At 35.1% G+C, this 16,432-nt stretch overlaps 1 protein-coding gene across 3 annotated transcripts in view; it reads right to left on the bottom strand.

Annotated features, from left to right (window-relative positions):
• Positions 1 to 16,432, bottom strand: part of LOC150096246 (afadin-like) — a 512,466-nt gene that overhangs the window by 249,344 nt on the left and 246,690 nt on the right. For all 3 annotated transcript variants that reach the window (XM_090409377.1, XM_090409378.1, XM_090409379.1), the window contains exon 16: positions 9,279 to 9,453. In XM_090409377.1, coding sequence (XP_090265503.1) covers positions 9,279 to 9,453 — 175 coding nt within the window. The remainder of the gene's footprint in view (positions 1 to 9,278; positions 9,454 to 16,432) is intronic.

The raw sequence follows: 16,432 nt of genomic DNA, 5'->3' as shown, positions 1-16,432 counted from the left end.
CTTTCTCTTTTGCTGTACAGCCAACTTGTGGGGCGTATACACATAAGATGACCAGTTACTCTTCTCCAAGACCCAGTTTCATTCGCATGATCTTGTCATTCCTCCTACCCACTTCCAGTACTTTGCCCTTCTTTCTGCCACACACCACAATTCCGACACCATTTCTTCCCTCTTTATTCGCCCCAGAGTAGAACAATTTATACTCATTCCTTCGCTTTTTCGCCCTTCCACCTTGTCTCCTGCAAGCATAAAACGTCCAACTTCCTCATCATGTCTGCAATCTCTCTTCCCCCTTTCTGTCATGCTTCCAACATTCAAAGTTCCCAATTTTTATACAAAAGACTTAAAAAACATGAACTAGAAATTACCATTCTTAAATCTTCTATATGTCTAAGATACATTCATGATGTTATAATAAATTTAGTTTAATCCTTTATCCAAGTGTAAGCAAACAAAGTTTGCACCTGAAGTATAATGCACAGCACATCTCCTTGCTGACATGTATAATGCTATGCATTAAGGGAAGGGCCACTACCCAGACTGCCTTCAACCTTTATTGAGGTCTCGTCAATGGGAGCCAGACCCAGAGGTAGTGATACTAAGGTGGAAGTAATGGAGAAGTCATATTTACCTATACAAGTTGCCAAAAGGAGTTTCATCTTATTATTAAGTTACTCTGGATTAGAGAGAAAGATGTTGGAAGTTTTTTCCCACTTAGTTAGACTATAATAAATTTAGTTTAATCCTCTATCCAAGTGTAAGCAAACAAAGTTTGCACCTGAAGTATCTTCAGGACTGAGGTAACTCATGGTAAAGGTGGATAAACATGACTTCTCTATTACTTCCACCTTAGTATCACCACCTCTGGGTCTGGCTCCCACTGACGAGACCTCAATAAAGGTCGAAACCAGTCTAGGTAGTGGCCCTTCCCTTAATGCATAGCATTATACATGTCTGCAAGGAGATGTGCTTTGCATTATGAGAGATACTAAGACAAGTGATGAGAGCTTGGTCCACCTTTACCACGAGTTGCCTCAGTCCTGAAGATACTTCAGGTGCAAACATTGTTTGCTTACACTTGGATAAAGGATTAAACTAAATTTATTATAGTCTAACCAAGTAGAAAAAAAAAATTCCAACATTCATTATGTGTTCTCTATTTGGCCACTTGACATAGACAAATTACACTTGTTTTTCCTCTACCTCAACAGCCAGCATCTTAGAATCCAGTTTATTAAAAAAAAAAGAAAATAAAAATAGTTTGATCTTTATCAGAACACCTTAATCATGTCTTTCTAATGGAAACTAGTTGAGTGAGCCATTAATATCTGTTCTGGTCAGCTGCTCCCTCTCAGCTGATAATAACCATAATTAGTAAACCACCTCTTCCATGAGCCATCTCCCCAGCATGCAAAGCACAGTAATGTTATTATTGTTGCACAGGCTTTTGTGGGGATAGGACATTTTCAGAACTATTTTTTCTTGTATAAAATCACAAACAAAGATGTCAAATAGGAATTATGTTTCTATTTGCTGGCCTGGTTGGCCGAGTGGTTAGCATATCTGCTCTCCAGCCAAAAGGCTGCGGGTTCGAATCCCCCACGGGTATGGATGTTTGTGATTGTCTGTGGCAATACTAGTGGTGGTGGATGGTAGATTGTGCTGGTGTAGTTGGTGGATTGAATGAGTAGTGGAGACAGAGCTTTAGAGTAGGTGTCCTCCCCCGATGAGTCTGTGGACTCCCTGGAGGTGTCATGTAATAGTAATACGAATAAACTAAAAACTAGAATGCAAGTAATAGCAGTACATTTCTAGTGAAATGTATTCAAAAATGTTTAAACAATGGAAAGTATGCATTTGCTATTATGCTGGCAGCAGGCATGTGGGCTACTGTAACATACTACTGGTAGATACATTATATCAAGTATTACTTGATATAATGCCCCATCGACACCATATAACTGTAGTATTTTGAATAGCTTCTCTCTTGGCACCTTGTCATATGCCTTTTCCAGATCTACAAAACTTAATTACAGATCTTTGTTATATTCCCACGATTTCTCAAACTATTTGTCGTAAAATGAAAATCTGATCCTGACAGCATTTATTTGGTCTGAATCCAGCTTGTTCTTCACCAAGCTTTTCTTCCACAATCTTTCTCAACCGTTTCTGATGTATACTTGCATAAATCTTACCAGGTACACTCAGTAGGGTAATTCTTTGAACATACTGGAGTAAAAATTGTAATCAATGTGGAGCATTTCAGTTTGATGCCATTTCACTTGGAGTTTTCTTTCCATTGTATAGCCAGCACCGATTTGTGTTTTCTTTCATTTTCTCAATGTCTTTGATATGTTTGTTCCAATCGGCATAAAACAACATGTAAAATAAATTTTCAGGTAAGAAAAACAGTTTTATTATAGAGTTTTACTTTATTAAAGTAAAATAATGAGTTTCTTGATATCTGCCAGCCGAAATCTAGTGAGGTTCTTGAACGTGAAAAAAATTGCCAACTCCATTTCTCTGTTATCATTATAAAACATTAAAGTCAAGCAATACTTTATAACATAAACTAAAGTCATAAACTGTTTTAACAACAACATCTTATAAAATAAATTACATAATATCTCGTATATATATTCTTTGTAGAGACAAACACAAATAAACTTGAATAAATTGATGATGTCATTAAGGAAATCTATTTGTAAAAGCTATAGTGCTTCTTGAAGTCAATTTATTCAAATTTGCTATTAATTCTGGTTATTTTACTTAGAGTAATAAATTATTTTCAGAAGATTAAGAATAATGCAATGGGTAGTCCTACATCACCTGCTTTGGCTGATTATTTTATGCAACATTTAGTGGACTGGACTTCAAAACCATTTCCCCTTGACCTCATGCATTTGGCTACATTTTGTGGATGACATCCTTGCAATGTGGTCCCACTCTGAAACAGTACTTCAATTTCTGGATAAAATTAAGTCCTTACATACTAGGACCAAGTTCACTATTGAATGTGAACCTAACAACAGTCTCCTCTTTTTTCGATACATTAATACATCTTAACTCTGCTGATAATACTGAATTTCTGTTTATAAAAGCCATCCTTAACACGCAGACATATCCATGCATCTTCACATCATCCTTCACAAAATGTCGACATTATCAAAAGCCTTGTACACCAAGCACAAACAATTTGTTGTTGTGCATCTCTTCAATTAGAAGAATTAAATAAAACAAAACTTACATATTACTTAATGGATACAGTGAGAACATAAAGAAAATATTTCATAATTATTTTTCCTTCTTCCAAATTGCAATCTGATCAGCATACCATATCTTAAATTAACATCTGAACAAATAACAAGGACCTTTCACAGACATATAAATTAAGGATGTCAAGAAATTACATTTTTTGTTTAATCCTTTATCCAAATATAAACAAATAAACTTTGTGCATGAAGTTTCATGGCTGAGAAACTTGTATATAGAAGCTAATGACTTCACATGACTTACTTTAGTATCCCATAATGCAAAGCACATGTCCATGAGGACATGTGCTTCCCATATGAATTATGGGAAGGATCACTACCCAGACCGGTTTCAACCCTTATTGAGGTCTCATCAGTGGGAGCCAGACCCAGAAGAGATACCAAGGTTGAAGTACTGCAAATACTTCAACCTTGGTACTCCAAGGTTGAAGTATTCAAATTATATATTCCAAAGTATATCATTTGCCTTCTGCATTGAATGTGGAACATCTTTACAAATCTGTCAATATACATACCATCTTTTATTTCATGTGCATGTGAATCATCTTAATGGTATAGAAAATCTCAAATTAATGATATCTCATTCAAAGTCAAAAAAATATTCTTAGCTTTTTAAAAATAGTAAGCATTAGATAAATTAACTGCTTTCTGAACCTAGTCAAATATATATGAATGCCTACTATTTCAGTTTTATGATTATACTCTTATATTATCTACAAAAACAACCAAAGAAAGCATAGGTGATCATTCCAATCAAGTTTCCCCAACCACACACAGATACTTAATCAAAGTAACACTTCACATATTCTAGAATTATGAATACTATGTCCACTTATATTTAAAACTGAAGGGAAAAAGTTTTCATTCTTATCTTGAATAGTCACAGAAAACACAATCAAGCACTGTGTGAAAAACACACATCCACATTGCGTCTTTTATAACAACCATATACTTTCGATTCATTAACCAAATAAAATTCAAAATCCTATAACAATATAACAGTGCATGTTATATTATCGTAGTTTTCTTTATTTTTGCTATTTATTATATCGATGCACTGAATTTAACTTATCCTTTCTTACTTCAACCTCTTCTATCAAATTCCTACCGCTTGCACCTTTTGTTATATAGGTTGCGCCATTGTTATGTGACCTTCTCTTTCAGTATTGAACAGTGTGAACAATCTTTGTTATTGAGAGAACTGTGAATTTAGTATCTGAAGAATTGAAGTCTAATTTAATATGAATGTTTTGACCTGAAGAACTAAGTTAATTGTATTATCTTATTTTCGAGTTAAATTTATGTACTTGTCATATAACCTTGTATTAAATGTTTTGTTTTATTGATTTCAATATTGTGTGTGCCTGATTCTCTTTCATTGCACCGTTCATAAAAAGTTCGAACCTTGAGGGAGCCCTAAGTGCAAAATATTAAATTTGGCCTGTTTGAATAAGGAGACTGCTAAGTTAATGTTAATTGAAGATTGATTCTACTATTTTACATAAGCTAATCTAAATATAGGGTGGCACAGTATAAATATAAATTTCCCTATATTTTGATTAGTAATCAACCAGCAATTAATTGATTTTATTAAGAACAACATTACAACAAGATGGTGACCCATAGAGCCAAGAAGGACGTTCCAACAAAATGGCAATTTTGTTGGAAAAACCCTACCACCTCCCTATGAGACCAGCTCACTCACCTTCGACTGAAGAGTCCTAATAAAGACTATTCATGTCCTAAACGGGATTCAGATCTAGCTCTTTCTAACCAAAAGGCATCACTGAAATTGACTTATCCTAAATACATGAAATATTTTATAAATTTTTAAAAATTTATAAATTAATTTTAAAGAACAATGAAAAATTATTCTTTAGGTTCTCCATTTTGAATGCAGCTGAAGTTTTCTATGTTTCTGCATTTTCATAACCAAATTTGTTAGGGCGGTATTCAATTTAGTTTAGGAATTCTCCTGCAGACTTGTACTGGATTTATTTAAGATTATAGGAAGTTTTTTTTTTTTTGCACTTGGTTAGACTATAATAAATTTAGTTTAATCCTTTATGCAAGTGTAAGCAAACAAAGTTTGCGCCTGAAGTATCTTCAGGACTGAGGCAACTCATGGTAAAGGTGGACCAAGCTCTCACCACTACTTGTCTTAGTATCTCCCAAAATGCAAAGCACATCACCTTGCAGACATGTATAATGCTATGCATTAAGGGAAGGGCCACTACTCAGAACAGTTTCGACCTTTATTGGGGTCTCGTCAGTGGGAGCCAGACCCAGAGGTGGTGATACTAAGGTGGTAGTAATGGAGAAGTAATATTTACCTATAAGAGTTGCCAAAAGGTGTCTCACTTTATTTTTAAATTATTCTGGATTTAGAAAAAGATGTTGGAAGTTTTTTTTCTCCACTTGGTTAGACTATAATAAATTTAGTTTAATCCTTTATTCAAGTGAAAGCAAACAAAGTTTGTGCCTGAAGTATCTTCAGGACTATAGGTAAATATGACTTCTCCATTACTTCCACCTTAGTAACAACACCTCTGGTTCAGGCTCCCACTGACGAGACCTCAATAAAGGTCAAAACTGGTCTAGGCAGTGGCCCTTCCCTTAATGCACAGCATTATACATGTCCACAAGGAGATGTGTTTTGCATTATGGGAGATACTAAGACAAGTAGTGGTGAGAGCTTGGTTCACCTTTACCACGAGTTGCCTCAGTCCTGAAGATACTTCAGGCACAAACTTTGTTTGCTTACACTTGGATAAAGGATTAAACTAAATTTATTATATTTAAGATATAATATTAAATGCATGAAGTAAAGAGCTGAGATTAACATCAACATTTATTATATAAAACCTATTTCCACTTTCCTTTGGAATGTGATCCATACAGATGATGAATAACAGTGGAAATAGTGTGTACTCTGTCTCACATGTGATGCTACATCAATGAATCTTCCTATACCTCCTTCGGTTCCAACTGCTTGTTTACAACTTATAAATATAAATTGTGTATTGCTCCAGATAGTCATTTTTACCTCACATATATCTGTAGCATTTTGAAAATCTCTACTCTTAGCACCTATCCGAATCTACAAAACTTAAATGCAGACCCTTGCTATATTCCCAGCAAAAGACTTGAGGGAGGGTACCTACTTACTCTCCATTTCCACCACCACATCATCTACCAACTACAGTGAACCGCAACTACCACCACCACCATCATCATCTACAGCAATGCCATCTACTGCTCACCACCATCACTAGTATTTTCATAGACAATCACAAACACCCATGCCAACGGTGGGATTTGAACCACAGCCTTTTGGCTGGAGAGTGGATACACTAACCACTTGGCCAACCAGGTTGGCAAAGGTATTTCAAGTAAACATGCACTGAATCAATTTAAATGAGAAATATCAGACTCTTACTTCTATTATTGTGTGTATTTTTTGAGATAATCTCTCAAAACATTTGATTTTTATTTTCACCAAAATTCCTCCTCAATCAAAAATGGGAGGTGGGGGGAAGGAACTGATGCATCAATATTAAATCAGAGTATTAAATCATTTTCCAAAATGTATTTTTATCAATCATGTAATGATATTTCAAAGAATTTCTACATTATGAATACTTTGATATGGTTCTAAATGGTTCTCAAACATCACTGAATGGTCTCATAAGTTATTACAGAAGATTATGATTGAACTTAGATTTCACAATTATCTTATATATACATTATATATGTATATATATAAACGAGGTGGTATCAAAAAGTTTCGAGACTAGTTTTGTTACACACCAACAGATGGCAGAATGAGGCTGCACACACACAGTCACAGGCAGCATGCACCTTCATAAGTCATTGTGCCAAAAGACATCGTCCTGTGTACAATGGGAGTGGAAGTGCCCATCATCCCCAAGACCGAAAAAGGTGAGTCAGGTCCGTAGTTCAACCAAATGCATGCTCATCGTCTTTTTCGACATCCACTGCATTGTGCATCGAGAATTCGTCCCAAGGGGCCAGATGTCAATAGCGAGTTCTACTGCCAGGTTTTAAGGCGTCTGAGGGAGGACATTCAGCGAAAGCGACCGGTTCTGTGGCGAGTGAAAATCTGGATGCTCCACAACGACAATGCACCCTGTCACCGAGCTCTCTCCTCACACAAGTTTCTCGCCAGAAATAACATGATCTCACTTCTGCACCCACCCTACTCGCCAGATTTGTCTCGTGCAGACTTCGCCCTCTTCCCAAAGATGAAGATCCAGCTCAAAGGTCGCCGTTTTGACACCACTGTGGAGATCCAGCGTGAATCGCAGAAACTGCTTGACTCTTTAAAATTAGGTATGTAATTAGTCAAAACAGTTCTTACAAGCTTGTTACAACCTTGTCATGCGCACACTCACTTACTCCCGTACCATCATCAGTCAAAGGTTGTGGCTCTTCTATGTCTTACTGAAATCATTTTGGCTCCAAAAGGACACGTAGTTGGCCACCCCTGTAATTATTATCTTCAAATTTATTATCTTTAAAATTGTCAAAGAGCTTTGCCGATAGATGAAATGATGACAAAGGTCTGTCAATGTTGAGTTGAAGATAATAAATACATATTGTCACATAGTAGTCAATAACAAATTAGCATTTGTGTTTTATTTTTGTTCCTTAATTTTTGAATTTTTTCTTATAAAGTTTCCGATACTTCCAGTTTTACATTCTAGTAATGCTGAATCAGTTGTTCTAATAAGCCAGAGCATATAATTAATTCATTGAGATTCAGTCACAGAATCGAATCATGGAATTACGTAAGATTTTCAACTGCAGTTCTTTTTCAGGAAAAATGCAATGCAGTGAAAGTAGTTATATAAACTGCAAGTGACATAAATGAAAACTTGATTCCGGGTCTAAGTAAATCGCATATAAGCACCCATTTATTCTTTATGACAACAAAACTACAGCAAGGAAATGATTTCAGGCACTCACATAAGTGTCTATTTCATAATAGCATTCTCATACAGTAACATCATTCATTATCACCCTGGGGATGAAGATAGTTTGGAGAGGGGTGCAGAGGCAATTGACAAATGATTTCAGGATTGTGGAATGTTAGTTGAGGATAGATAAATGTTATGCAGTCTACAGAGTTTAGCTGATAGAAGGCAAAGGAGTGATAGGATCGAGACATTTAAGCTGTTGAAAGATATTTACCTGATGGATACGAGCGAGAGAGAGAGAGAGAGATTTTTCATCATCATCAATTTCCTGATATATACTCATAAGGAGTGTTCAGGCCACTATGACAGTACTACATGATTAAATTTATATTAATGTCCTATCCACAATGGTTCTCCAAATTAGTCTATTACTTGTGAGCACTCCAATCTTGTTATATCTAACATGAAAAAGATCCAGAGGAAGACCAAGATGTAGGTGGATTGATACAGTAAAAAGTGCCTTAGAAGATAGAAATATATGATCTGATAATGTTGGAGTCTTCACAGGTAAACTATCAATTCATTCCTATCTATTTGCACGTAAACAGATCGATTTGGAGGAAAACTAGATAGGAAGTTACTGGTGATGTAAGGTTTTCATGTAGTACTATCATATCCTGTATACCCCTTGAGAGTACATATTAGGAATTTGATGATGATGATAAAAACAGATTAGGATGAAAGGAATGATGAATCTACATGAGGGGTGGCAAGGAGAGAGAGAGAGAGAATTATGAGTTTTATATGCATTGGTTTTGTTTAATCTATTACACACATCTATTGTTGTTTTTATTATAAAATATTAAAAAATATATAAAAAATATTATTGCACATTTTCGATTTTTTTATGCACATTAGATTTATTTCAGTAAATCAACAGGAAGTAGGTAATGCATGAGGTTCATAAATGGTCTTATGTCACTTGATGGAACAGTGAAATGATAACTAAAATTTATCTGATCATTTATAATTAATGAATAAAAAAAAAATCAGATAATAGATTCACCTGTCTGAACTAAAGGATGTAGGAATTCTTGTAGACCAGCAGGGACTCCCCTAACAATATCACAAGAGTAACCATCTTCAGGAAGTAAAAATGGTAGCTGTAAATCTGTGTCTTCTTCCAATTTGACTTCACGCCCATCACTGCGAGCTAATTCATCTGCCGTGTTTTCTGCAACCTGAAATTTAATTGTTTCACATTTAGATAACAGTTACTGTAATATAGTTATGTATGAAAAGAAAAAAAAATTACACGTTAGTAATACGTTATTTCATTACAGATTACACATGATGTCATTATAAATCAGATTGCTTCTATCACGTGGGGAGGATGCATCATCTCATCTCCTTTAGCCATTAGGCTTAATGGCTTGTCATAGTTGAGTGACCTGGCTTCATAAAAACTTGATGATCTGATAGTACAATTAATTCTATCTGCAGAATCCACTATTCCTATCAATTTGCATGTATTTTCTGGTTGTTTTAAGCTTCCAAGAGAGAAACCACTGCCATGCCCAAATGAGATTGGTTAACTTACCTCACCTTCAGTTGAAAATTCTTTATAAAGTACACAACTTGAATGTGATATGGCAAAACTAAATTATTCAGAGAGGCAAAAGAAAATCTTTGACCTGGAATTTTTCCCACACTAAAAACAGTCTAATTCTGAAGTTGCAGACAACAGGAACATAGTAAATGTTTACTTGTAAATTTAGATAAATACTTTCAAATATTAAAGAAAAAATTAAAAGCAGTAAAGTTTATAGGAATGATTCATCATCATTCCTCAAGGAATGTACACAATAGCATTAAATATGAATTATTACCCAATTACTTTCTTGCAAATTAAACTACTATTTGTTAAATCTTTAATACTACTGAATCTTACATTCACAGGTATGCACTAATAACTGCATTAATCTATTTAAATTTTAATATTCCTCTGAATTTTCCCCCTCTCTGCCACATAGGCATCAATCTCCTGTTTTAATAACTATAAAATTCTGATAAGTTCTAGATCTGTAATATTGTATTCTGGTCTTATAATCCTGTATACAGCTAGTTTAAAATTATGGATAATTTATCTTTTATTCCAAGATAAAATTTACTGAATTTGCTCCAATCCACACACACTTTACTTATATTATCTATTTTGATATTTAATTTGCCACATTCATTAAAATTATGCCTAAAAAGGTGAAATATTTCATTTATTTAATAGCATTTCTATTGAGAATGCCACCGATGTTTTCCATATTCTTGCATTTCACAATGTCCACTTAAATCAATTTACATGGCCAGAAGACACAGTCAAAAAATTACTTCCACACTACACTCGCTCCCCGAGAATTTACGGTGTACCAAAGATACACAAACAAAACACACCAGCCGATAGTCAAAGGCATAGACAGCCTGAATTATCATCTAGCCAAGAAATTAGCAGCAACACTCAAGGAGTTGGTAGGCCATTCCCCCCGCCATATATACACAACACTTTATACACATAATCAAAGACATTACATTAGAGAAAGATGATTTATTAGTCAGTTTTGACGTCTCTGTCCTCTTTATGAATGTCCCAATCAATGACAAAATCCTTCTTTTACAGAACAAATTCCCTCCAGATATCATGGCACTCTTTGTGCATGTATTATGTTCTGGTTATTTTGCATGGCAAAACGCTTTCTACCTACAAAAAAGAAGGCACAGCCATGGGCTTGCCATTATACCCCCCCCCCCCAATTGCTAACTTCTATATGGAACATTTTGAGCAACATGCTCTAGATTCCTCTCCTTTAAAACCCAAAGTCTGGCTTAGATATGTTGACGATGTTTTTGTGATCTGGTCATGTGGCCGCCAGATACTAGACACTTTCCTTAGTCACCTAAACAAACAACATAAATGCATACAGTTCACAATTGAGATTGAAAAACAGAACACACTTCTGTTTCTAGATACACTTGTCACACATCTTCCTTCTGGCAGCCTTTTCTTCACTGTTTACCAGAAACTGACACATACTGGCCAATATATACAGAAACTCCTACCACCACCCAACCCAAAAACTAGGTGTCATTAAAACTTTAAAAAACAGGGCAGATTTGCTCCATGAACAAGCACTGAAAGACGAATTTAAAGTTATCCGCAATACTTTTCTAAAAAATGGTTACAGTCAAAACACTATTAACAAAATTCTCTACAAGACCTCAATAAAAAACAAAGAAAAAAAGACTACAATAAAACTATAACCATTCCTTACATTAAAGGGACAGCAGATAAAATAAACAGAATACTACAGAAATACAACCTCAAAGCCACCTTTAAGCCTCCTGCAAAATTAAAAAGCTCACTCAACTCATCCAAAGACCCACTCCCTCTGCTGGCGCCCACCCTGGAATATACCGTATTTATTGCACCTGTAATTTACCATATATAGAGGAAACAGGAAGCACAATTCCTATCAGAAAAAGGAATATAAACAACACATTAAATATAATAACTATAGTGAAGCTGGCCTTTCTGATCATGCCCTGAGCACTTTACATAGAATTGACTGGAAAAGCACCAGTTGTTTACATCACACCAAAACATGGTATGAACGCAAATTTAAGGAAGCCTGTGAGATTCTTATCAACCACCCCCAATCTTAACAATAATGATGGTCTAAAACTCCCAAGCATATGGAAAGCACATATTCTACCCACAGAACCTTTTTCCCTAAGAGCTAACTACAAACATGACTGTAGATAATCCAGAATCGTAAATCTAACATAACAATTGTTATGTTAAAAATAGGACACCATTGTTACAGTAAGAAAACTATCTGTATGAAAGAATGTTTCCCCCATGTTATCTTAAATAGAACTTAGCTTTGATGTAGTTCCTAAATATTTAATTAATTTTTAATTTTATCTGCATTTTTTTTTCACTAGAGGTCATGCCAGTAGAATAACCGGTGATCAAATCATTGTTTCTTTAGCTTACTGTGTGAAATGTAACTCAGCTTGTCCTTGTATATACTCCAGATGATGACCTTAATATGAAGGTCGAAATATCAGGAAATTAAAATAGTTATTTATAACACGGTTATAAAGTCCATAATTTCTAAAATGAATGCTGATCACCTTGCAACACTAAAAGAAAAATTTACAAACAGATTAACGGTACTGCAATGGGTTCCACTCAACCCCATCTGGCTAACTTTTACATTGAACACTCCGAGAATAAAATGCTTACCACACCTACATACAAACCATTAGTATGGTTATGCTTTGTTGATGATGTGTTTGCCATTTAGCCTCATGGGCAAGGCACTTGGTTTCTTTTCTAACTTACCTAAACAGCCAACACCTTAAAATTCATTTCATAGTAGAAAAAGTAACTAATAACTGCCTATGGAAGTGTACTTGATACATTAGTCGCTCAACTTTCAGATGGTTCACCATCTTCTTCAATTTATAGAAAGCCAACACATACAGGAAGATATCTACATAATCACATCATCCAGCCCAACAGTATGCTATTCCAAAAAACACTTATACACAAAGCGAGGGCATAAAACATAGAACTTAAATATCTTTGCCATACTTTCCTGGCGAATGGCTACAGCTCCTACAACATAAATAAAATACAATACTACATGGCCCTCCTACTTCCCTTTCCTTAAACAAACAAAAAAAATATATATATATCACTGTTTCTATTCCCTATGTCAAAGGTACATATGAAAGGATAGCCAAAGTATTAACAAAACCTTCATACATCACATTCAAACCACATGTTAAATTAGTAACTCTGATCTGCTCTCCTAAGGATAAATTCCATCACCTAGCATATCCTTGTATGAAGTTCCCTGTGACTTGGTCGACTTTGGACAGACAGCAAGATATGCTAACATCTGCCATGGAGAACATAAAAAATACAGGGTGTCCACACTGGACCTCCCTAGTTTCAAAGAATGGTAAAAAATTGAAATGCAGAAATAACGTTCCAGAGATTCTACAAGTTTCATCCAGAATTTTTTTCCTGCGTTGCAATGTGGTGACACTGCTGGACAGGGCTGTCATAGTTTTAAACATGGCATCAGGGGTGGAAAAAAGTGCAAGTTATGTGGTGGAAATGAAATTTTTTTTCCTGGAAAGCAATATCGATGGAATGATTTACTCGACATGATGGAAAATTTTGTCTTTCCACAACTCAGAGATATGCAACAGCACATCTTCTTTCATCTGGATAGTACCCCACAACACTGGCATTTGGAGGTCCATGCAACTCTTGAGAGGGTCTTCCCTCAGCGGTGGATTGGACGTGGAGGATTGATTCCCTGGTCACCATGATCGCCAGATCTTACCTAACTTCATTTTTTTCTTGTGAGGGGTATGTGAAGGACACAGTCTATGTAACTAAAGTGTACAGCCTAGGGAACCTGAAACATCACATTTCTGCTGCTGTGTCCTCTATCACCCCTGACATGCTTCAGAGAACCTAGTTGGAGATGTATCGACTTAACATTGTGTGCTACTGAAGGAGCACACGTGGAAGTGTACTGATTTTTTTTTTTACAAAAACTTGGTGAGCATTCCTTCTCATCTGTACATATTTCGACACCATGGTCCATACACTTAAGTAGTAACATGTTGAAACTAGAGGGGATCCTATGTGGACACCCTGTACATTTGCTATCATTATTATAGCAAGTCTAGATTGGCAGACCATGCTTTAAACACTCCTTCACACAGGATTAGATGAAGAAAAAAAAAATGGTACATAGAAATCATTACAGGTCAGAAAGATTATTTTTAGAGTCGGCAATGGAGCATTCTCCTAACCTGAAAAAGTACAGTTGCATTAATTTGCCAAAAATTTGGGAACTTATCTTAAAATAGACTCCTACACAGTTGTAATATTTCTTTTTTACAATATTAAAGACAATAAATTAGAACTTTAGATCTTTTGTCCATATTGAAATTTGAATTGTTTCACTTACTCATTATCACATGTAAACTGTAACTTGTTTTGCTCTGAAGATTTTGTTTGGTGTTGTAATACCATTAAAATAAGTTGTGAATTAGCACAGATTCATTCGCACTGCTAATGAGATACAGAAGTACAACATATTCTCTCCTGGCACAGCATGTGAATATATGAATATGAACATCATATTGCTTATATGAATATCCTCTCCAGTTAGCAGATGATTATTACCATGTTTTGTCTCCAGCATGGGATCTCTGCTTTCTCTTCCCCAAATACACATGCAGTTGAGGATGCAGCAGAAGTAAAGCAGTTTTGCAAGATAACTAGTACATAGCATGTAGGAATGAATCTGATGGCAACATGTCAGTAAGTTTCCCAGGTAGCTAATGAACAATCAAGCTGCCACCAACACTGTCAAATCATGCATGGAGAAAATCCAAGTATAAAAGTATTCTGGAAACCCTGTTGAGACCACACATCAGCCAGGTATTCCACACGAGTGGCATGTTTGATGAGTTTTTTTTCTTCCTACGAGTAGTGCATGTCTCTGCTTGCAAGTTTATAACATCAACAACAAAAGACACCATAAAAAATTATGGATACAATCAGAAAAAATCTTCCACAAAAACTACTCTTCCATATTTATTTTAAGATTCATAGCTATAATATAAATTATGTGCATCCATCATTTGTATGAATCAAACAACTCATCTGTTATTTCTCAAAGATCAATGGATAACCTTAACTACACCCCCTTCCTCTCAAATAACAAACTACACTATACATGATTCCTTCCATTCCCTATATAATCTCCAGTGACTCGAAACTTCCTTGCTACATTCTGCTGTTATCACTCTCAATATTGTAATCAACACTTTGACCACCTGATTTTCTCTGAAGGTTGATTCTCTGCAGTCTAATAACCCAAACATTCAGATCTTTTTTCTTGAAGCCTTCAAGAAGCATGATCTCATAACTCAAACTGGCTTTTCTCTAAATTCACAGATCAGGTTAAAAGAGATGCCGATATATCTGCTGTTAGCAATTATCTAACATCCTGTAATTTCATCACCTGGTGTTAAACAACTGCCCACTGGCTGGAGGTCTCAAGTGGCTCAAAAGAGGTATATTTGGTTCTAGAGCAGGTTTTCAAATTATGCAAAAATAAATTTAAAAAGTGAAAGAAAGAAAAAAAACACACGCTGCTTGCAAAGAAGTCAATTCTACACACTCAAAATATAGTTTATATATCTTATGGCAAGTAGAGGTAAGCTTTGTTTTGATGTGAGAGAGGTTCTGCTATAAATGTAACAAGGTATCCAAAACATTTAAATAATTTCCATAAAGAAATAATAATAATAGAATTTTTCATGCTATAGATGCAATCAATAAAATTGTGATCTAAACACCAGATCTCACACTATATTTAGTAGAAAGTTCCTTTATCAGGAGCAGAATATTCTGCTGAATGATTTGCCATTTATTTCAAAGTTGTAGCTTATGTAAAAATTAAACATAAATGTCAGATATTAAGCTCCTGTGTCAAAAGTGTCCACAATAATTATCAATGTAGCTCTATTTCATGTCCTTTGAGATTTCTGTCTCATCAAAGAATGGCTTATTTCAAATGCTAGCATATCTGCACCAAATTCTAGTTCAAACTAAAAAAATAAAAAAAAAAATAAAAAATAAACATTGCTGGATACAAGTGACTGGTGTTCTAGTTCAAAAGTGGATAACAGTAGCTGATGATGATTTTGGCATTCATGGAATCGAGCATCACGAATTTGTTCCCAAAATAATTGAACCAACAATTCTCATCAAATGTACTATAGCATCCATAGAAGATGACAGCAAAAATAGCCTGAGGAATGGTGTTTCTGAAAGCAGTGTGAACATTGGGGTCACTGTGTCAATGAGAAATGCTTTGAAGAGGACCTCATGAGATATCCAATAAATGCTGTTAACTTAAAGAAAACATTTACAATTTCTAGATCCCTGGCCTTTTTAAACCATGCTTTCTATTTGCACTTGTGTGCTAAATAACAGCTATAAACTAAGATTGCACTAAAAAGATTTCACTGCATGAAATTTCAAACATGAAGTTATGGCAATCTTTTCTGTCTTAACATTAATTCCTGCAAATATCTTCTTAAGAAATGAGTCAATATTAAGGAAAA

The sequence above is a fragment of the Typopeltis vanoorti genome, chromosome 19, assembly GCF_054136105.1.
Source record: "Typopeltis vanoorti isolate ZY-2024b chromosome 19, IOZ_Tvanoo_1.0, whole genome shotgun sequence".
In the NCBI taxonomy this organism is placed as follows: Eukaryota; Metazoa; Arthropoda; class Arachnida; order Uropygi; family Thelyphonidae; genus Typopeltis; species Typopeltis vanoorti.
This window is presented reverse-complemented; position numbering and strand designations above follow the sequence as displayed.